The 21357-nt window shown below is 39.2% G+C and overlaps 1 protein-coding gene across 1 annotated transcript; it reads left to right on the plus strand.

Moving 5' to 3' along the window:
- The first annotated feature begins 740 nt into the window (after nt 1-740).
- Nucleotides 741-19496, plus strand: ASRGL1 (asparaginase and isoaspartyl peptidase 1). Its single transcript, XM_009948157.2, has 6 exons — nt 741-927; nt 4711-4853; nt 9878-10032; nt 14251-14369; nt 16276-16386; nt 19018-19496. Exons 1-6 carry the CDS (start codon nt 741-743, stop codon nt 19251-19253), a joined length of 951 nt encoding a protein of 316 aa, XP_009946459.1. The 3' UTR covers nt 19254-19496.
- Nucleotides 19497-21357: the final 1861 nt, after the last annotated feature.

Below are 21357 nucleotides of genomic sequence, written 5' to 3' on the forward strand. Positions count from 1 at the left end.
TTTCCTCTGTGAGGTGCCCTAGATTTTGATGGGAGATGAGGCTGCTTTTCCTTTGCCTTTTTCTGCCTTTTTCTGGAAGCAAAAACGTGAATGCCATCACCAAAAATGTGTGGCAACGCTCTTTTTGGCTCATGGCAGGCTGCGGGCAGTAACAACAAAATTGACTGCCAGGTTTGAATGCCTTGTCTTCCTGTGTGAAGTACAAAGTTTTGCAAGAGGTCAGAGGTTTGAAATGCAGGCAGTAGAGCTGGTTAAGCTGTTAAGTCAGTTGCTTTTCTTTGTTGCTGGTTATATTACTGTACTCAAACAATGAGGCTGCCCATCTAACATGAAAAGCAGTTAGCGGGATCAAGGGTTACTGACATTTGTTTCTGTGTAACTTGTAATACCACCAGACAGGGTTCATGCTAAATCCTGAGATGAGGAGTAACTTAGGGTGGAAGGGCCCTTCAGAGGCCACTTGGTCCTACCCCCTGCTCAAAGCAGGGCTGCCCTCAAAGTTGCACCAAGTTGCCTGGAGACTCCTCTAGTCCAGACCTGAATTAGAAGCTCCTTCGTGCGAGTACTCAGCTTCCTGAAAGGTAAAATGGCTGCAGTCAAACTGACCATATCCCTTAAACTAACCTGCAGGTCTCTCTCCACATAGAAGGGAGCACATGCTAAAGACTCTTCTTTCCAAAACAGGCTAATTACGAGTAACCTGTGTGCACAGCTGAAAGCCTTGGGAGGAATTTGGCAGGATGAAGCCTGTCATTGTGGTGCATGGTGGAGCTGGCCGGATCTTTAAAGAACGAGAAGAGGGATGTCGTGTTGGTGTTGTTAGAGCTGCCCTGCGAGGTTATGGTATCCTTAAACAGGGAGGCAGTGCCTTAGATGCAGTTGAGGAGGCAGTACGATTGATGGAAGATGACCCTCATTTTAATGCAGGTAATATTTCAAGAATTAAGTGGGTTTAGAATCATAATGTATTTCAAGTGTTTTTCCCTGATGCTTCTGAAGATGCTGGCGTTTTCTTTGAATTATGCACATTGCAGTGGAGTAAATACTGGTGTCACAAAATAGTTTGTTTCTCTATATGATAAAATAGCATGGTATGTACCGCAGTTTGAGAATACACTTAGGTAGATGAGTTACTCTTTTCTCATTTTCCAGTGTTGTATACTTGCCATTTCGTTCTTGTGGTGCCATGTTACTTTTCTGTAAGTCTTCTCCCGTTACTGTGCTGTGTATTTAGTTTTGAGACATGGACTCCTTAATGGAGTGTATGTTTAGTTAACCTCCAGGTTTAAGGCACTTGCATATAGCTTGCAGCACTGTTTATAGTTTGCAGCAATGTTTAAGCCTCAATGCTTGACCTTTACCTATTGTCAGAAGAATACTGTTCTTGGGGATTTGGGGTGTTTTTCTCTTAATTAATGCTTGCAATTAGTGTTTTTTAAAATAATATTACAGAAGTAATGCAGTAATGGTATATGAGTCATGAATTTATACAGCAAGGGTTCATAACTGGATTTCCTGATGATTAATGTTAATTAATGTTAATGTTGGTAGTCAAGTATTTTTCTCCTCTTCTTATGACCTCAAATTTATTATTTTGATGAATTTCTGTGAAAATATTTCCCCACCAAGGTATGTCAGGAATGAACATGGAAAGAAAGACCTGTCAGTGTTCAGTGGTTTAGATAACACAGCTATTAGTTACGTGCACACTTAGTTTGCAGAGATTCCCTTGTTCCTTCTCACCTTGTAGTTGAGAGCAGGGGAGAGCTTTTACTTCATATGAAACTCTCAGTGTTTTGTTACTGACTTGGATTGAACATCTTGATTTTTAGAGGGTTCAAGTTGAAATAATGAAGTGGACTTAGAGGTGTGAAGTGCACTATTATATGATTGACATCAGGGTGGTGTTCTCTCATTTAACTTTTACTTAACTGGACTTGAGCCTTAAGCCCTTGTCCAGGTTTGACTATGCTGATCTAAATGGCAAGCAGTCTGGTATTCACTTACAGATACATCTAATTATGTTAACACTTATTAGGTACAGCTGCGCTCAGTGTCTAGCAAAAATGAGCTGAAAGCTTATGTGAAGAGGGCCCTGATTGGAATGGCTGTTTAAAACTCACTGTGTGGTATTTATCTTTGTAAAAGAAAAATCAGCTTTACTGTAATATTTTCTAGGAAAACACAGACATTGTTAAGGACAAAGATGGCAAAGAATGGGCATAACATTCAAATTGTGTCCTTTTCTGAATGATTTGGTTTAGCCATACTGTGTAGATGCATCTTGATACAGGTTTGGTGGACGGGCTCAGAAGCTATACTGCTGTCTAAAATGACCATTTTAGTGACTTGTGCAGCATAATGAAGTCCTCTGGTTCTACTTGTGATGAGGAAGCAGCGTTTGTTATATTTCCTTCATGTGATCTCTCTGGCTAGCAGTATTAACTAGCTTGATATGAATACTGCAATGACAGCAAGTTTGCCGACACCAAGTTGTTCAGTGAGGTCACACGCTGGAGGGAAGAGAGGCCATCCAGAGGGACCTTGACAGGCTGGAGAGGTGAGCCCAGGCCAACCTCATGAAGTTCAACAAGGCCAAGTGCAAGGTCCTGCACCTGGGTCGGGGCAATCCCAAGCACAGATACAGGCTGGGCGATGAGTGGATTGAGAGCAGCCCTGGGGAGAAGGACTTGGGTGTGCTGGTGGATGATAGGGTGAACATGAGCCAACAGGGCGCGTTTGCAGCCCAAAAAGCTAACTGTATCCTGGGCTACATCAAAAGATGTGTGGCCAGCAGGTTGAGGTTGTGAGACCCCACCTGGAGTACTGCATCCAGTTCTGGAGCCCCCAACACAAGAAAGACATGGAGCTGTTCAGACAAAGGCTACCAAGATGCTCAGAGGGTTGGAACACCTTTCCTATGAGGACAGGCTGAGAGAGTTGGGCTTGTTCAACCTGGAGAAGAGAAGGCTCCAGGGAGACCTTATAGTGGCCTTCCAGTACTTAAGGGGGGCCTACAGGAAAAATGGGGAGGGACTTTTTACAAGGGTCTGCAGTGACAGGATGAGGCGTAATGGTTGGAAGCTGGGAGAGGGCAGGTTTAGACTAGATACGAGGAAGAAGTTCTTCACCCTGAGGGTGGTGAAACACTGGAACAGGTTGCCTAAGGAAGTTGTGGATGCTCCATCCTTGCAAGTGTTCAAGACCAGGTTGGATGGAACCTTGAGCAACCTGGTCTAGTGGGAGGTGTCCCTGCCCATGGCAGGGGGGGTTGGAACTAGATGATCTTTGAGGTCCCTTCCAACCCAAACCGTTCTGTGATTCTATGAATACTCCAGATACAAGAACTGTCATTGTAGTGGTCCTTGCACACCCATTCCTCTTCAGCCTTTGCGGGACAGAGGACAGATCTATCTATCTGTAGGTAGATGGGACTGGAATGCTCCTCTCAGTACCCCTGCTGTGATTTGGCTGTCAGGCATGTTTGTTATTGGTGTTGCCATAGTTTTTCTGTCTTCTGTTGTGTTTCTGGTTTTATCACTGCCCTTTGCTTCACAACTTTTTTTTTCAATGCTGCTGCCAGTGGATACCATGGCCTCAGAGGCAGGTAGTCCCTACCTGTTGTGCTGGAAGGCAGGCAAAAAGACAGTCTGTAACCACAGAAGGAAGAATTCATCCTACCTCAGATAAGTGTAGTATCTAGCCTTGCCATGGTGTACAGACTTTCATGGTGGTCAGTGGAATGAGAAAGGGTGGCTATACAGCTCTCTAAGGCAAGTGGGATTAATTGTTCTTAGAGGGCACCTGTCTGTCTGCACTGTTGCAGCTCTGTAAAATGTTCAAGTCTTTCTACCTGAGCTACTGTGTAAGTCTTGTCATGTTTTGTTTGGGGTTTTTTACTTCTTTATAAATTTAGTCTTCTCCATCCTTAATAGCAAGGCTTGTGCACTTGATGACTTACAGCTGATTATTCCCCTGTGATACAGTTATTGGCATTATTAAAAAAAAACCTATTTGCATTGTCTCATTTTGTATCTCATTAATTTTCAATTAGGTTAGTGATAGCACTGACAATTATAGAAGAAAACTACCTACCATTTTATTGCTAGGTTTGTTTTTTTTTAGTTCCTTCATGTACTGCTTTTATTTAGTAATGCAGAACTTGTTATTTCAAGCTTTTGTTACACTAGTGAGTGGACACTTTTATTCTGCTCCATCAATTTTGGCAGTTTCTTGGAATGCTGTGACGTTAATCTGTTGATAGGGTTGAACACTACACTGTTCTGTTGGGTTATGTTGTATCCTCCTTTGGAAGAACTGTAAAGGTAAAATGGCTTTATGTGCACTTGAAGTGATCTGAGGGATAAAGAATTGTGTTCCTGATTGTTGGTTGTTTTAACTTTCATAACCTACTATGTAATTTTGGATGGTATTGGAAGTGTGTTTTTGGTCTTATAAAACTCAGTTTTACAGTAGACATTGTACACAGTGAGACTTCTGTTAATGGTTGGATTTTGTGGTTATACTCAGCAGTGTTTCTGCTGTTTTATTTGTATTCAGGAGATACTTTCAACAAGTCAGACAACAAACTGGGAAAGAGAAAGTTTGCTTAATGAGATCTAATAATTGAATCACCTGATGGTTAGCTCTTAATGGCTTTCTTATTCCTTTTTTTTTTTTTTTTTTTTTTTTTTTTTTTTTGGTCTTTAGGCTGTGGATCTGTTCTAAATGAAAAAGGTGAAGTAGAAATGGACGCCATTATCATGAATGGAAAAAATTTAGACTCTGGAGCAGTATCTGCAGTTAAATGTATAGCAAACCCGATAAAACTGGCTCGGCTTGTCATGGAAAAGGTATGCTGCATATGTACTTGAGCATGAAGCATTTTTTCCCTTAGAACTTCATCTGATATATTGATACACCTCAATGCTGATGTCTGTAGTGCTTTAAAGCAGGAAAGAAGGGACAAAAGGATGGTAGTGTTTGGAAGCTATGATCATGACCATGAAGAACTTTTATTTTAACAGTTTCTTGAGAGGTATTTATTAAAAATAGCATTCTAAGGAAACATAAATTCTGTCATGCAATTGGAAGCTCAAGGAGAAACTGACCTATACGTGTCATCTCCTGTAGTTCCACAGCTGGTGTTGAAGGTTTTAGGGGTTTTTTTGTTCACTTGTTTTTTGAAGAGTTTTTATGCTGTCGCTGAGTCTTCTGCTTGATCTTGCAAGATTACAGTTGGATGATATACTGTTGACTTTTGCAATGACATCAACTGAATTAAATGACCCAATAACATATTTGGCCGTCTAACACAGTCTTAGTTTTTCTAGGTAGTCCTCTCTATTGTGACCTAATCACATGATAGCTGCAAAGTCGTGGTCTTCCAGCAGTAGAAGATAACATTAGGACTATGTGATGGTGACAGATTTTCCAAGAGAATCGAACTTATCAGGGCAGCAAAATGATTATTACTTGACCTTCTACGTAAAATCAATCCCCCCTTACTCTGCTAATATCTGCCACAGCAGACTTCTTTTGTTTTTCAGAAGTGGTGCAGCTGGTGCGGTTCAGGATGGAGTAGGTCATTTGTATGATATGTGCATCTGGTTTACCATTACTAGACTGTGACAGTGATCAAAAAGTTTGTGCGGTCTTTGGAGTTTACATTTTTCATCCTGCTAGTGCAGCTGCTGCTTTGTTGAAAAGGGTTCATATTTGCAAAAACACTTATTAACAAAGAAGATTTATGTTTCTTTAACCTTTCAAGGAAGAAAGACTTTTGAGGAAACAAAACCTCTTTTGGTGTTCTATAAAGATGATTGAAATCTAGTTTCCTTAACCACATCCAAAGAAGATAGGAATTATTTTTCCTTTAATTGGAGGATAGTTCTGCTTTTAAAATCAGAACTTCTTACTAAAGTATTTAATATAAATACTTTAGCGAAATGTATGTCTGCTAGAAAACAGTGTTAAAACTTGTCATGAATAAGCTTTTTGTCCCTTTATATGGGTTTTATTCTGTCATTTAGCTAAAACAAATATTGAATATAGCTGGTAGACAGCTTCAGAAGACCAAACTTGGCAAAATTCGAGATTGTAGGTAGAGGGTTGGGAGAGAGATGTCTTCTAGCATGTTGGGTGAAATGTTGTATTTTTTTTCCTCTAGATAATGTCTTTTAATGCCCATTGTTCAGTTCATATTCCAGAATCACTGATTATTTTTTTTTTTTTTTTGTCTTCTCAATGACAAAATCCTGTTTAAGTCAACAAGAATAAAGTCAAAGCAACACTTGGTTTTTGAGGACATAACTTTCCAAATTGTTTTTTTAAAAAACAAGCAAAAAACCCCCCCAAACCAGAAAAACCTCTCCCTTGTCCTTCTTGTCCCTTTCAAGGTCTTTTTCTCATCGTTGTGTGGTGCTTCTGGTGTTCAAAAATGTCAAGGCTGAATTTGAAAGGAAATCATACAATTCAGCTGTACAGAATCAAGTACAATGGTGTAGCCCTAAAACCACGAAAGTTTGTGGTAAAGAGTATTACTCTTTTCCCAGATGCAAAAAATTATGTGTAGATGACAAAGTTCAAATGTAAATGTTGGCTTAAATTGCTTGATGTATCTTGAGGTGACTTTCAGCTGCTTCTTCATCAGATATTGTAAATGGTAATGCCAACTGATGTTAACTCTTCTGTCCATCTTGGACAGGAATTTTTGGACACCATCCCAGCTATTTCACCATACATTTCAGAGTGTGTTTTGATTTGGTTTACCATGTGTAATCAAAAATATTTTTAACTTTGTGACCCATGGGGAATAAGACTGTAGTTTTCCTGGGGTCCTGAGCATGTTAGGATGCTTATTTCCCAGTTGTGTTGAGATGCCTCACTGCCTTAAGGAATTTTGAAACATGCAGCTCCCAAAACCAACCAAAAGTACAACCCCCCACCCCACCCCCCACCCCCGACCTCCTTGTAATTTTCTCTGTGTCCATTACTGTTATGGAACAATATGGGCTCCATCTGGTGGCCAGAGTAGCTGTTCTACATTGTTGTTGTGCACGTTTATCCCGTGTGCTGTCATGTTCTCACTGGGCTCAAATTTGTCCAAATCCATGGGGCAGAAGAAAGGAGGGCACCAGAATAATTCCCATTCGTGATTTACTCTGCTATTGAACACAGCAGCCTCTAGAGATGGCAAGCTTTTAGTACAGTAACTAATGCAACAAATCCTTGAGAAAGCAGTTACATTCCTGTTGAATTATTCCTGTTTGTAGTGGAAAAAAACCCAGAACGATGCATTGAAACGTTTTTTTTTTTTGTGGGGCATGTAATCCCCCCTCAGCTCCAACACTTCATTAGACAGGCATTTCATGAACGTTGGAGCACTGATTCATTGGTATATGTGAACTGTGTGTGTGTTTTCCCCCTACTGTATCATCCAGCCTTTTACATTAAACAAAGGAGAGTTTAGCTTAGAACATAGATTGCTCAAGGCAAGGGTGCAAATTTCTGCTGTGCTCTGCATGCTGCAAGAACAGTGATGGTCTGAATTTAGGCCAGCTGCAGAAATTTGGGGGGATTTTCTCTTCCCTGTTTCCTGTTAAATTAACTAAACTTGCCAGCATTTGTTGTTTGTTAGTAAGATCTGTGGAACCTTTTTTTTTTTTTTGTCCTTTTGATTACTTTATATAAATGCATCCCAGAAAAATCAGGCACTTAAGAAAGTTAGCAAATGTATTCATGAAACTGTAGAAGAAGGATGAGGCAGAAAAATGTGCTTTTGTGTTGTTTGGCAATGTTCTACCAGCTCTTTTGATCAACAAGATATATTGAAGAAAAAAACAAATCAAATTCTCCTTAAGAATAACCTTCTTTTCAGTGAGGACTGAAAAAAACCCAAAAAACCTATCAAAGAAGCTTATTCCTCTATATGCAAGTATTTCTTGTTTATGCAGCTGGGGAAGGTGGGTATGTTATCAGAATCTGCATATGGGAGGGAACCCTTTGAAAAAGTTTTAAGAAATAACTTCCATTTTTTACAATAAAACTTTATTTTTTTCAAATTTATTCAAAGGATGATATAGACTTAATTGCTGAAGAAACCAAGTGATGGAGGACACAGCCTTCTGATACAGTTAAAAGAGAAGTTCAACGTATTTCCTAAAAAAAAAAAAAATATATAAAAAAATCCTACAAAACCACACACCACCACCCCACCAAACCAATTTGAACTATTGAATCGTGTGCTGCTGGTGGTTTAGTGGCAGTGGCAGAGGGGGGCAGTATTGCACAAAGTTGGCTTTCAAGTTGAAGAACACTAGCTTTGTTAGAAATAGATAGGTCTTTTGTTGTCTGGTAACATCACTCAGCATGAAAGCCTGTTGCCCACTCTTTCATGTATACAGACGGCTTTTTCCTTGTAACCCTTACTCTTGTTCCCAAATAAAAAGGCATATAAATTTTCAAAAATGTTTGATGTCAGGGTCACAACATCAGGAGTGTTTCTAAAGTGTAGTCACTTCCCGCTTCTGTAACTATCTGAAGGGGGGGTTAGTGCAGAGGCTATTAAGACTTCAGTAGAGGTCAGTGTCTGTGGTTTGGGAAGAGGTTTAAAACAATGAAGTGCTGTGGTAGTGATTGCTTGTCATTGCTTTAGAAACCAACAGAAGTTGATGGTCTGCAACATCTTAAAAGGCTGAAGCTTTGGGACTGTAAGTGTCCTGCGGAACACAGCCCGACACAGAAATACCCAGCCTCTGGTGCCCTCGCTTCAGGCTGAGCGCTGAGTATGTGCCACTTTGGTGCCCTGCAAGGCTCTGCAGGCCTGCTCCCTCCAGTATCATGTGGTTCTGCTTTTTGGATCTCAGCTGGTACCTGTGTGCTGTGCTGCTGCATGGACCAAAAACCTTGCTTGAAGTTCGGTGTTTTGCTCTGAATGACTCCATACTCCATAATCAAACCTCACTCCTCCAAAACCTTCCTGGGCTCTGATGAGCAATTCACAGCTGTGTAGTGGATGCAGATTTTTTTTTTTTTAAAAAGTCAGATTTTAGAGCTCCTACTAAAGTATAAGGATTAATGAAACCAATTTATCTAGCAAGTCTCTCTAAAACATGAATTAACCAAGCTGTACAGACTGAAGCATGGATTTAACTAAGGTTTTTGACTTAAAATCTGGTCTAAGTGCTTTGCTAAATGAAGGAATCAAAACAGAGCTTCTGCAAATGGTCTTAGAAGAGGGCAAACATTTTTTTGGAAATGTTGGAATAGTATTCTAATAGCAAATGTTAGAATAGTATTCTGTTCTTAAATTTGAAATTCTGGGTTGGTAAGAGAAGCAGCTAGTTGAAGGAAATACTTAAAATCAAATGGTTCAGCTGATGTTAAGAAACACTTTAGTGTATTATATTTACATTTTTTGGTTATTTTACTCTTACGAGGTACAATACCTTCAAACAGGACAGGAGTTTATTTACCATTCTTTCCTTCAGAGTAAAATCCTAGATCTCTTAGTTAACTGGACAAAACAGTTAAGGAGTGATCTGGTAATTGACTAGAAACAGTATCAAGAAGTTGGATGCAAATTAACAAAAGAGCAAATTTACCAATTTTTCTTCTCCCATTATAACAAGCATTAAATGGATAAATGCAATAATTTTCTACTAATTACGAAAATTTGCATCTGTGTTTTGGATAGCTGAAAAAAATTTGTTAGTAGAAGAGGATATAGGCATAGAAATGTAGAAAGTTCAAAAATAAAATAAAATTCGGAATTTTCTTCGTGTAAATACTTCTAAAAATAACAAATGATTATACAAAACTGCTTAGTGCAAGGCAAAGCAAGAATTGTAATGAATCTCTTGTTTGTCTTCTGCAGACAAAGCACATGCTGCTGACTGACCATGGTGCACACGTGTTTGCTCAGGCCATGGGTATACCTGAGACTCCTGGGGAGAAACTCATAACCGAGAGATCCCGGGAGAGATGGAAGAAGAACCTCGAGCCAGATTCCAACCCTGAAGAGTTTCAGAAGTAGGGTTTCTGTAAAATATTTTTTGTTTCAAAATTCAGGTAATTTAATTTGTGCTATCAGTTAAAAAAAAAAAAAAACAACAAAAAAAACCCCAACAACCAAAAACCCAAACCAAAACCAAAAAAAAACCCCAAAAAACCCCAAAGCTTGAAGGCATATATTCAGACTTGAGAATAATTTAATTCCACGTGTTACATGGTTTCACAGTATGTTCTCAAAGAAAGTAATGAAAAAATCAAGCTTTGAATGATTTGCTCAAGTGCAAGTGACTGGAACAAACTCGTTGATGCTTAAGAAGATTGTCGGTCACTTTGACATAGTGTAGCATAGCATTTGTGGCATTAATGGAGGACAAAGTTAGAACTTGTTACTGCTCTTAGAATCACCAGTTACAGAAGTGCACAGAGCAGCTTTAACAAACAGCAGGCATCACTTTGTATAGTTCTTTGTCATGGAGGAACTGTGATTTTAAAAAAAATCTCCAGTCCACATTTTGAAACAAGTTCATGAAAAAAAAGAATTAATAAAGCTGATCTTGGTTAAGTAGATGATCAGATTTTTCTTTAAACTGGATTAGGTAGTTAAACATCAGATTTTGACCAGTTAACTCCTCCTGAGTGCTGATTATGGCTGTTGGTTATTGTAGATAGGAATGAAAAAATTGACCAAGTTGTTCAGTGTCGTGGTGGGTGTGAAAAGAGATGCTACTGGGTGGTATTGCACAACAGCAAAATGAAAGTCACTTGAAAAATAAGCAAGTCTCATATAAAGTACAGAGGAAGATGAGGTGGATGGGAAAGGAAGGAAAATCATCAGATGTCAAAAAAGGTTTTTATACATGTGAGGTAGGCATAAATCCTAAATTATTTTGAGCTCCCATTTGTATATCAATGATTGTGGCACAGGAAAACAGTGTATTACGTTACGTAAATGCTGTTGTACATGTTGTTCATCTGTTTTGTGAAGTAGTAATGAGAGAAGCAGAGCTGGAGAATTTCTAGATCAGGAGGAAATTTCTTCCGTGGGCATGTTAATTAAAGTCTATGAAATTAGACTATAAACTACAAGCTATATGTTACTTTCAGTACATTGCTAGAAGGAAAAACAAATTCATGAGGCAAGTGTAAATATGGTCTTGTAAACAAAGTGAAGTTGTTCCTTGACCATAAGGTCTCAGTTGTAGTTCATCTTCTATTCAACAGCGGTTTTCTTTTGATCCATGGTCTATCCAAGGGCTGTGTGGTGTTATAATTCGTTGTGAAGAATTTTGGGGATGGCATAGCCCCTACTGCTCCTTGGTCTTCTGAATATGTAAGTTGGAATGGCGTGGCGTCTGAGTCTCCATTCATTCTTTGTAACTGCTTAACTTTTTTTTTTCTTTTTTTATGACAGTGTTAGGCATCTTCAATTTCAGCATTCTCTTGTTCTGGAATATCTGATAATAGAAGGCTTGTGTATTTCTGAAGGGCTCAAGGCTTTCTCTCGCCTTAGCCACGCTCTTCTTTTTCTGACAACCAGTGCCTGAAACATCAAAGTTGAAAACAGGTCTTTTTTTATGCAAACTCGTTTGTTCCTATATCACATGTGGAATGTTCTTCCTGTTATGTCCACAGTGATTATGCAGAAACTTGCCTGAGGCGAACAGACAGAAGGTGAAGTAGTAGTAGTCAGAAGCAACATAATACCAGATCACACTGGGAATTCGAAGGTTGGTGTGTACTTACTTCCAGTCCTCTGGTCCTGACAGTGTTGGAAACCTTGGGCATTCATAGCTTTCCAAGCAAAGAGAGACCTTTCTCTTCTGCTGATTAGAAACCTGCATGGATTTATGCTAAAAGCTTATCATTCCATCGCACTTACAACGCAGCGCCTTGTACACCTTTTGCTGAGAATAAGGTGTGGTTTGTTTTATCTTCAGTCTCTCACTCCAAAGATTCTGACCATACCTTTGTCAAGAATTGCCTCAGAACCCCACAGAAAGGGAGTTGAGTCCGGCCATAAGGTAGTAGTTGGGTTACTAGCCCGTCTGCGAATCACAGAGCAAGAGTAACTTGACGAGATGTTAATTAACGAGGACCCTGACAGCAATTGACAGAAAACCCTACTGCTGATACAGGGCTAAGAGATGAAATAGCAGATGCCTTATTAGTTGAACAGGCATAGAATAAGTACATGTAACTTCATGGATACTGGGTAATGAAAGATTTAGACAAAAGGGAATGAACAAATCCAAGTGATCTGTTCTACAGTACATCTGTATATGCAGTACACAGGAATAATTCTTGATTGAACAAAATCATTACTACTAATAGCATCCTCTGATATGTTACAAATACGTGTTGAGGTTCTTGCTACTGTTACTAACTTAACAGTGGAGAGGTGATTGTAATATATCTCTACTTAGATGGTTTTGCCTGCCTTGGTAATGTTTCTGAGTCAACAAACTACACCACAGATTGTTTATATCTTCTTCGCCTTTGTTCTGAAGATGAACAAAGAAGACACGTGACACTGAAGACATAAAAAAGTTTAAAGGGACAGTAAGAAATAGTGTAGTTGTCTATTTGCTCCACCACAGATAAGGTATGTCAGACACGTTCACTTTGCTGTTTATTGACAGTTGAGTTCTTGTACCAGAACAGATAGCTGCTGCATATGTGATCCGTGTACTTTCATTGTTCTCACAGTTGATTAGAGTAAATGTATACCTAGGACGTACATCTGGATGCACTTTTTGTAATTTCTCAGAAGGATCTAACTTCAGTTGGTTGAAGGGTGCCACATGAGTGTGCAAGGGAGTACTGAATTTATTAATATTCTTTTCAGCACATCATTTGTAGCAGATGGATGGGTGGGAAGCCCATCTGCACCATCATATCACTTTGAGATGAGGTCCGTCTCCACGTAAATGTCAGAGCAGTTTGTAAGGCCTGTGATTCATCAGTCAACTTTGAATTGCTGTGAATGAAGTGTAGGGACTGACAGTGTGATATTTTACATAAGCAGGAGGGAACAGGAAGTTGGTTCTCTGAGAAATTGACTGTGGGTTTCATGGTGCACAAAGACTTTGTCTGACTTAATTAGCTCAGATTTTGCAGGGCTATAGAGAGAACCTCCCAGTGCCCAGGCAACTGCCAAAGGTATTCCTGTTCCAGTTGCCTGTTGGGCACTTCCTTGAAGGATTGTTACAAACACTTTTCCTGTGTGGAGGGATTTAGATTGTTGGGTATACCTCTCCTAGCCAGATACTCATTTATGTTCCTACGTGAATTGCCAAGGTTGGAATATGTGGACACTCAAACTGTTGCTTCTCAGTAATGTCTTGCTTCTCAGTGCAGCGACTGTTACAGTAAGTTACAATAGCCTTTTTTTCTCCGAGTATGAATACATGTATTTTAAGCAGCCTATTATACGTGACTTTTCTGTGCTGAAGAAATAAAGCAGTAGTTGAGATCTCTGTTTTCTTCAGTGCACGAAGATTTTTAAGCTGATGTGCCGTTTCAACAGATTGTACTGGCCAAGTGATTTAAACCTCAAGATTGTGTAGCCACAGAGTACAAAGATGAAAATACGTATTAATGATGCATTGTGAACAATAGTAGTTGCAAGGCACATAAATAACTTTTTTTTTTTTTTTTTGTGGTATTCAAACATTTAGGGGAATAAGGAAGAGGAAAGAGGAGGAACAGGAAGGAAATGATTCAGTGCATGCATAACATTACTGTCCTTTGCTGTATTCACTCATTTACGTGCATTGTCATTAATAATTCCAGTTAATCTCCTGTTGAGACAGTGGAGACAATTCTTGCATCTTTGAGTTGCTGTTTAAGGGAAAGTTGTGTGTCACAGCCAAAAAAACTACTCCAGAACTATGATGGCTAGAAATATTTCTGCCCTGTGTGCTTTTGTTTTGCGGGTTTTTTCCTCCCCAAGTGGATGTTCCCATGCTATAAAGGTAAACAAGTCATGGGGAGAGTTTAAAAAAAAACAAACGAGTGTTTTCTACTCTGTTAAATATAAAGCTATGAGAATTGTTGCATATCACTTGTTATTTTTGTAATGAGAAGCATGTTAAAAAATAGCTTTATGATGAGCAGTAATTTTTTTGCAGTAATCTTTTTTTTTTTTTTTTTAAAGCTACCTGGAAAATAAATGCAACATGCTTTGGCAGGTATGCTTTAATTCTACCTAATTTTGTGAACTGTTTTTCTTGGCAGAGACCTTGGAACAGTTGGTGCTGTTGCTATAGACAGTGAAGGAAATGTAGCTTGTGCAACATCCACTGGAGGACTCTCTAATAAACTGATTGGCCGTGTTGGTGACACAGCATGCATAGGTATGGGGTGTGGGGTCTTGCCTCTATTTTTTGGAGGTATGTCATTTAAAGAAAGAAAAAAAGAAGTATTACACATTTTCCTTTTCATTAGTGAAATGAAACATAAATACTGGTACATCTGAAATGGAGTTCTAGCATTGAAATGTATCAAAGCTACAGCTCCCTAACACAACATGGAGATTGCAAGTAAGGATTGGGAGCAGAGGTGTAGTGCTGTCATTATTATCATCATCCAACACTTTTCTGTCTGGAAAATGGGGATGGAAATTTATTTTTTCTGTCCTTTCCTGAATGCTAAGATTTTTTTTTTCTGTGTTTCCTTTCTTTTCATTCTGATAAAGCTCTCCTTTTGTACATCCATACCTACAGCTAAGTCAAAAAATGTAGCCTGTTCCATACTAAGATGCTGTTTTCTTAATATTTAAGGAAGTAGTAGTTGTACTTACTGTTCATTGTATCAGTGAGCCAGAATTGTAAAATGACTGGCAACTTTGAGTAAATTCCTCTTCTTAGAGAGCCCTGATAAGACTGCCTCAGAGCCTAATAGATGTAGCGTGGGATGAAGGAAATATTTTAAGAGATCTCTTATCCAAGTATAGAGAGACACTTGAAATCTTTTCCCCAGACTTCTTCCTCTCATGGGACAGACTTGCCATTTGATTGCTTCAGGATTCTACCACACAGTTGGGATTTGGAAAATAATTATTTCAGTGAAACGTGTTCCAAACCCAAATAGCACTGTTGTGTTATAAAACTAACTTTCTCTTGCACCCTAAGTTGCTAATATTTTGGCACCCTTTGCATTTTTGACCGATTTTCAGTTTCATTTCTAACTGCAGCCTTCTGACTGCAGATAACCCTTCTCTTACATAAATCGTGTTCAGGGCTCATGTAGTATGGGACAGAAGCCTATGGAGGACAAGTGAAAGTGGGCACTGTTGAGCTTATTGCTTGCAACTTTTCCTCCTACTAGACATCTGCAGGACTGGATACAGAAATGCTCGCTGTCCTTTTAAATATTAGAGCCTCTTGAAAAAGGGCTTTGACAGACTGATTGTGGCAGGGTTTTTCTACATGTAAATTGGGGTCCATTGAAAGGGCCTGATCTGAAGAAAGTACAGAAAGGAAGAAACTTTCACTGATCTTCTATGTCTCTTTCCCCTCCCACAGTACATTGTTTATAATGCGTGGTATGTTCCTCCCCAGCTCCTGGGAAATATTTTTCTTAGGAGATGTGCTAGAAACATGGGTGTTGAGCAAGCGGAAGCTTGGTGGAGAACAGGGTGTGGAATGTGCCAGCAAAACAAGGATGGGAGGAGAAAAAAAAAGGGGGGGGGGGGGGGGGGCAGGGAGTGGTTCAACAGAAGAAACACTCTGCTTGTGGTGAGAACTTGCAGGATTCTTCAGGGGTACTTCATGATGCTTCGCTAGAGCCCAGGCTCTTTAAATCTCTTATCTGCTTTCACCGGTGTCCTCAGAACATCTTCCTTCATACCTTCTCAATTGGTAATGTGTGATCTGGCATTCTGCATCCTATCGCTGTCTTGCTGATCCTCAATATACCATTTCTTGCTGTTCTAGAAAATATTTTTGCCCATCCCTGTGAAGTGTTGGCCTGCTCCTGCCTCTTGTACCACAGGCAAATCGCTAGTCTTCTAGCTCTCTCAACTTGGCAACTGACTTCATCCAGCTGTTACTGATCTCTTTCATGTGTTTTACTTTTCAAACTGAGGCAGAAATGAGAAAGAAGTTTGTTACTGACACTTTGCCCCCAGCAGTGTATAGAACTGACGGACCTTTAGTAAGAAATGTTTGGTACCTGTTTTAAACAATGCAGAGCTTGTAAATTGTATTACAGAATATTGCCGCCTTTTTTTTTTTTTTTTTTTTTTCCCCCTCTGAAAAGGAAGTGGAGGTTATGCTGATAACAGTTCTGGTGCCACTTCAACCACAGGACATGGGGAGAGCATTATGAAAGTGGTCTTAGCCCGACTGATCCTCTATCACATGGAGCAAGGTATATTCCAAACTTCCTGTAAGCTGAAATAATGAGCATAGGAAACGTTGCCTAATGACAGGTTTCAGTTTATGTGCTATCATCCTAGAACAGTTGTCAGAAGAGTTGCTCCCAGGGGTAAGTGGATGGGTCACCTCTTCTTAAAAGGAAAACAAAGCACTAAAGTATTAATAAAGCTAAAATAGCCTTAAGTGGACATAAATATCTATGCTGCTTGGTGTTTAATCATGCTTTAGATGCATTGAAAGACATCATTGTCTACTTTATTTAACTGAAGTTCTCTTTAGTAATTTTTTAAACTAAAACTTTGTGAACAAAGAAATAGAAAACAAGTAAAAAAGGCAAGATGTATTTAAGGAAGCAATAGGGGAGGGCTAGAGGTAGATAATGGGGCCTGAAATAGGAAAGCATAGGCTATCACCTTTCTAATAAACTGTAAAGGTCTTTATTTTAACAACTCTGATTATAGCAACAGAAATGCTTTTAAGACATTTTAACTATGATTTAAATTTTCACTTTGTTTTGGAAAATACACTAAACTGACTGGGTGGGTATGTGGTAAACAGCTGACACAGTATGTCTTATGTGACTGTAATATAATCTGACTGTGGGATGACCCTTTGGAGCTTTACCTTCATGAGTTAGTCTGTCATCTAAACCCTTGATTATATTACAGCCTGTAAACATAGCCAGACAACGTACTTGTATTGCATGCAGTTGAAGAACCATTAATACAGATATCACCATTATTTTTAGAAAGCTGTAGCTTTTGGGCAGGACAGTGTAACTTGCTTTGAGATCAACTGAATGGGAAATAGTTAAAGAACTTTCAATTTACATTTTCATTGAAGAAGCAGTAAGTAGACAAGTAACAGCTGAGAATATTTTTATAATGCTTTATAGAGCTGTTTGCATATAATGAGTGCATTTTTCTGTAAATCTCTTGGCTAATGGGATAGTTTCAGCATAAAATACAACCTACAGATTATTTCACAAAGCTCTAACATGTTATGATCTCCTCTTACTCTTTATATTACGTCCTTTGCTATTCAATTTGTGAATGGCCTTCTGAGCTCTATTTTGACTAAACTGTGTAAACCAGTTTATTCCCTGGCTCAAAGTCAACTGCATTGCAAAGCCTGTGCATTGATAGCAGTTGTGTGGCTTGTGATAAATCAGTGTGAAAGGCAAATTTGCCTCAAACTAAGAAATTTCTTTTTTTAAAAGAGAAAAGAAAATTAACCCACATGTGCACATGTTTAATTGGCTTGCACTTGTTCACCCTGCTTGTGCTTGCTCCACCTTCATTCATCCTGCCCAGAAGTATAACTCAGCTGCCAGGAAAATACGTCAGCAATAGGCTTCCCCACCCTCCCTGCCCCCCGCGCAACGTTTCCATGAAGGTGCTGAAAACAAACCCTCAGGTTTTTGAGTCCTTGAACGGTCAGTTGAAGTTGTGTATGTAAGAACAGCTATAGAGCTCTTTCATAATTCTGTTCAGCTGTTCAGTAATTCACATAGTAAATATCTTCTTTTGGACCGATGCTGCAAAATTTACTTCAGGAGTGAATTGCTTTGCCAGTCTTAACAGCTGTTGGAATCTCTGTCTTATGGTGGCAGCTGTTGTCTTGATGAAAAATCAAACAGTGGAATACTGATCCTTTGAAGTCAGTGCCACTGACTTGAATAGTCACAGTGTCACCCGTAACGTCAGAGAAAGGAGCTTTATCCTGTCAGTCATCAGTGCTGTGAATAATTCTGACTCTGCTGGTTTTGTTTGGTTCTAACTCAAAATTTGCAGGAAAGGCATGAAGGTCAGTTTTTGTTCTGTAACCTAAGCTGCATAACATTACCAATCGTAAATATCTTAGAACAATCAGGCCGAGCCAGCTGCATTCCTGAATATATATTGAAACCTGTAGCGAACAAATACTCTGCAGCTATACTCTACAGGCCTGTGTGTATGATGTACACATGAACTTTGATTTATTTAGAAAATATTCCTGTTAATACGAATTAAGCGTAATGAAAAGATAAAGTTGGTTTGCTGGGCCTTTCTCATGGCTGGTCCATTTGAGTTCCCATGTTGCCTGACACTTTCAGAAGTTTCAGGAAGAGTAACGCTGATGTCTGCTTTTGATAAATTATGACATTGTGAAGTATGTGCTTTGAGCTCCATTGCAGACAGTGGACTTGGAACATAGATGATGACTGACATTTTTGATTGTTTTAATGTGTGGGTTTTTTCAAATTGTAAATGCTTTAGACCTAGCTTGTGACAAACCTTTGATGGAAAGCTTGCAGATTGGCATTTTTCCCTTCAAATGATGGCATAAGAAATGTGTCTTGAACATGGAGTTGATGAGTTAGTCTATATCAAACACTGAAACTGAATTACAGTCTGAAGCTATTTAAATCCTGTCTTTGTAGCAGCACCATACCATAGCTGCTATTAGCAACTGTCCAGAGCCTTCCTATAAACAGTTCCTTTGCTACACTGGAAATTTCTTGCTGATTTAATTGAAGGAGGAATTAGGTTTGGCTGGCTGCATAGGGAGGGGTGACACTTGAAGGGAATTTAAAACTTATTTTGAGACAGATACCATGAAGTTATCTTCCTCTTCTTTTCAGGAATGTCACCAGAGATGGCTGCTGACACTGCATTAGACTACATGAAGACACGAGTTGGGGGCTTGGGGGGTGTCATTGTTGTTAACAATTCAGGAGAGTGGGCAGCAAGGTTCTCCACCAAGCAGATGTCCTGGGCTACTGTAAAAGATGACCAGCTGCATTACGGGATTTGTCCTGGGGAGAGGCATACAAAATCTGTTGATGAAGCACTTGCATCTGAAAGTGAGGGATTCTGAGAATGAAGAAACATCGACTGAGGAAGACTGAAGATCTCCAGTTTTTGCTGGAGGGCAATAATAGTTGATCTCATCTTTCTCAAAGATCTGTACTCTTTTGATTGGTTCACAGGCATTGCCACATTTACAGCCAAAATGAAATCTGGACATAGTTCTTCAGTGGCTGTGGATATCTGTGTAGTATTTATTATTACCTTCGGTAAGTCAGGAGATCCTCCTTTTCTAGATAAGAAAGAGAATGGTCAGTAGGTTTCTTGGTTGGCATACCTTAATCCTACATTAAAGGGAGCCTGAGTTTCAGTATTAGAGGAGCTCCTTTCCATGCCCATTCTCAGAGACTGCTGCCAGGATGGTTTGAGAGATGAATACCTATTAATTAAAACCTGAATTTTGAAAGTTGCCTTGCTTTCCAGAGTCTTTTAAGCAGTCAGCCCATCATAACAAAGTGCTGTCAGTGAAATACCACCAAACAGCTGTGAAGAGTTAAAACTACATTGTTGTCATAAGCTTGAGGTAACTATCAGGGGAAATAATAGTGAAGTAAAGAAAATAGCTTTTTTTCCAGAGATGGGAAACATGATTCTTTCTAAGGCGTCCTGTTTTATTCCATTCATTAGCATCAGACCTACAATTAAAAAACAGAAAACACAACAAAGTAGGCGACAATATTTCAAAGTATATGTGGATAGTTAACAGGAAAGATATTACTGACTTAGTATCTGGGGTAGTAATAAAGGTCATGATTTCAATAAATATAAATAAAGCAGTGATCTTTACTACTCAAATACAAAGGTGATAGGTACCTTTGAAGTCTAAACAAGAGACAGAGATTTTGATTAACTGGAAAAATAATTATCTAAAATCAAGTGGTTAAAGCAAGCTGTACCAAAACAAATAAAACTGCCTCTTAACAAGATTCTTGTGTGAAGCCTGAAATGTTTTCTGGAGAGGTGTTCTTTTTAAAAAAAACTGTATTAGAAGTAATGCAGAACATCATTAAGAGTTTGTATTTTTAAAAAAGAGTAAAATTTCTTTTTCTTGTTTTCTGACTTAACTACATAAATTTTTTGTGTTAAAACTGCAATAATTTTATGGATTTTAGCTGATCACTAGGTTTCCTCTGCAGACAGAATTGGATGTTATAGTTGCATGCCATCATACTGTGGAATGTTCCCTTTACAAGATAACCCAAATAAACATAGCAAAAATCTTAAATCATAGTTTGAAACTACTCATACCTGTGTTCCCACTACAATAAGCCACGGCACTGAGTTGGCTCATGCAGATGATGATGTTGCCAAGGCTCTTGAACCTGCTGTCTGCTTTGATCCATGGTTGCAGATGACTGGATGTGGACAGCGATGGTTCAAGAGCAGATGGCTCATGCAAATCATAACCACAGAGTACTTGGGTACTTTGTTGCACAGGAGCTCATGTAGAAAATGGCTTCTATCTGATCATCAGGAGTTCATGAAACAATAACAGTATTTAAGGTATGCTCGTCTGTAGAGAGAAGTAATCGTCTTCTGAGTAAAAATTAATTAATTTCCCCTTCTGTGCGTGAAATACCTATCTTACAGGGGCAGACTGTTCTTTGGGAAAAAACAGCAGTATTGTCTTAGCTTCGTTTCCAGAATATCAAGGCAATCCAGATTTTTGTGGTTAAGATTCTGCTTTGTTTACCTCACCTGTCCCTAGTGCAAGATCAAATTCAGGACAGGCAATAGAAAATACGACCTCCGCGAGTTCTGCCTAATTCCGCTTTGCAGCATTGTTTTCATGAAATTGCTGAATGGTTTGGGTTTTTTTTAAATTAAAAACTTGAAGGATGTTTTTTAGAGCTAAATGGTGATACACGGGCATGGATGTAGGCTGTACACAAGAGAAGACAAATACCTGGTCTTATACCTGCTTTATCAGATTAAAGACTATGTAGAGGGCGTGTTCCCAGTAACCCATTCCTTTGTTCGAAGTAGCTGGAGGGAAGACAATTTAACCCACTGTACTGCACACCTGGTCTGTCGTCTTTGTCAAGCACTGTTTTTGTTCTCTGAGTGGATGCAAGCCTGTTCTGGCCGTGCTCCAACCTGACCAAAACCCAGGT

This window comes from Leptosomus discolor, chromosome 2 (genome assembly GCF_034619465.1).
Source record: "Leptosomus discolor isolate bLepDis1 chromosome 2, bLepDis1.hap2, whole genome shotgun sequence".
NCBI classification, from domain to species: domain Eukaryota; kingdom Metazoa; phylum Chordata; class Aves; order Leptosomiformes; family Leptosomidae; genus Leptosomus; species Leptosomus discolor.

What these genes read in the sequence shown, in the direction of transcription:
- ASRGL1 (XM_009948157.2), top strand. Translation starts at nt 741, where the DNA reads ATGAAGCCTGTCATTGTGGTGCATGGTGGAGCTGGCCGGATCTTTAAA. An exon ending in TGACCCTCATTTTAATGCAG is followed by an intron (nt 928 to 4,710) that starts GTAATATTTCAA and finishes TTTGGTCTTTAG; the next exon opens with GCTGTGGATCTGTTCTAAAT. An exon ending in CTCGGCTTGTCATGGAAAAG is followed by an intron (nt 4,854 to 9,877) that starts GTATGCTGCATA and finishes TGTCTTCTGCAG; the next exon opens with ACAAAGCACATGCTGCTGAC.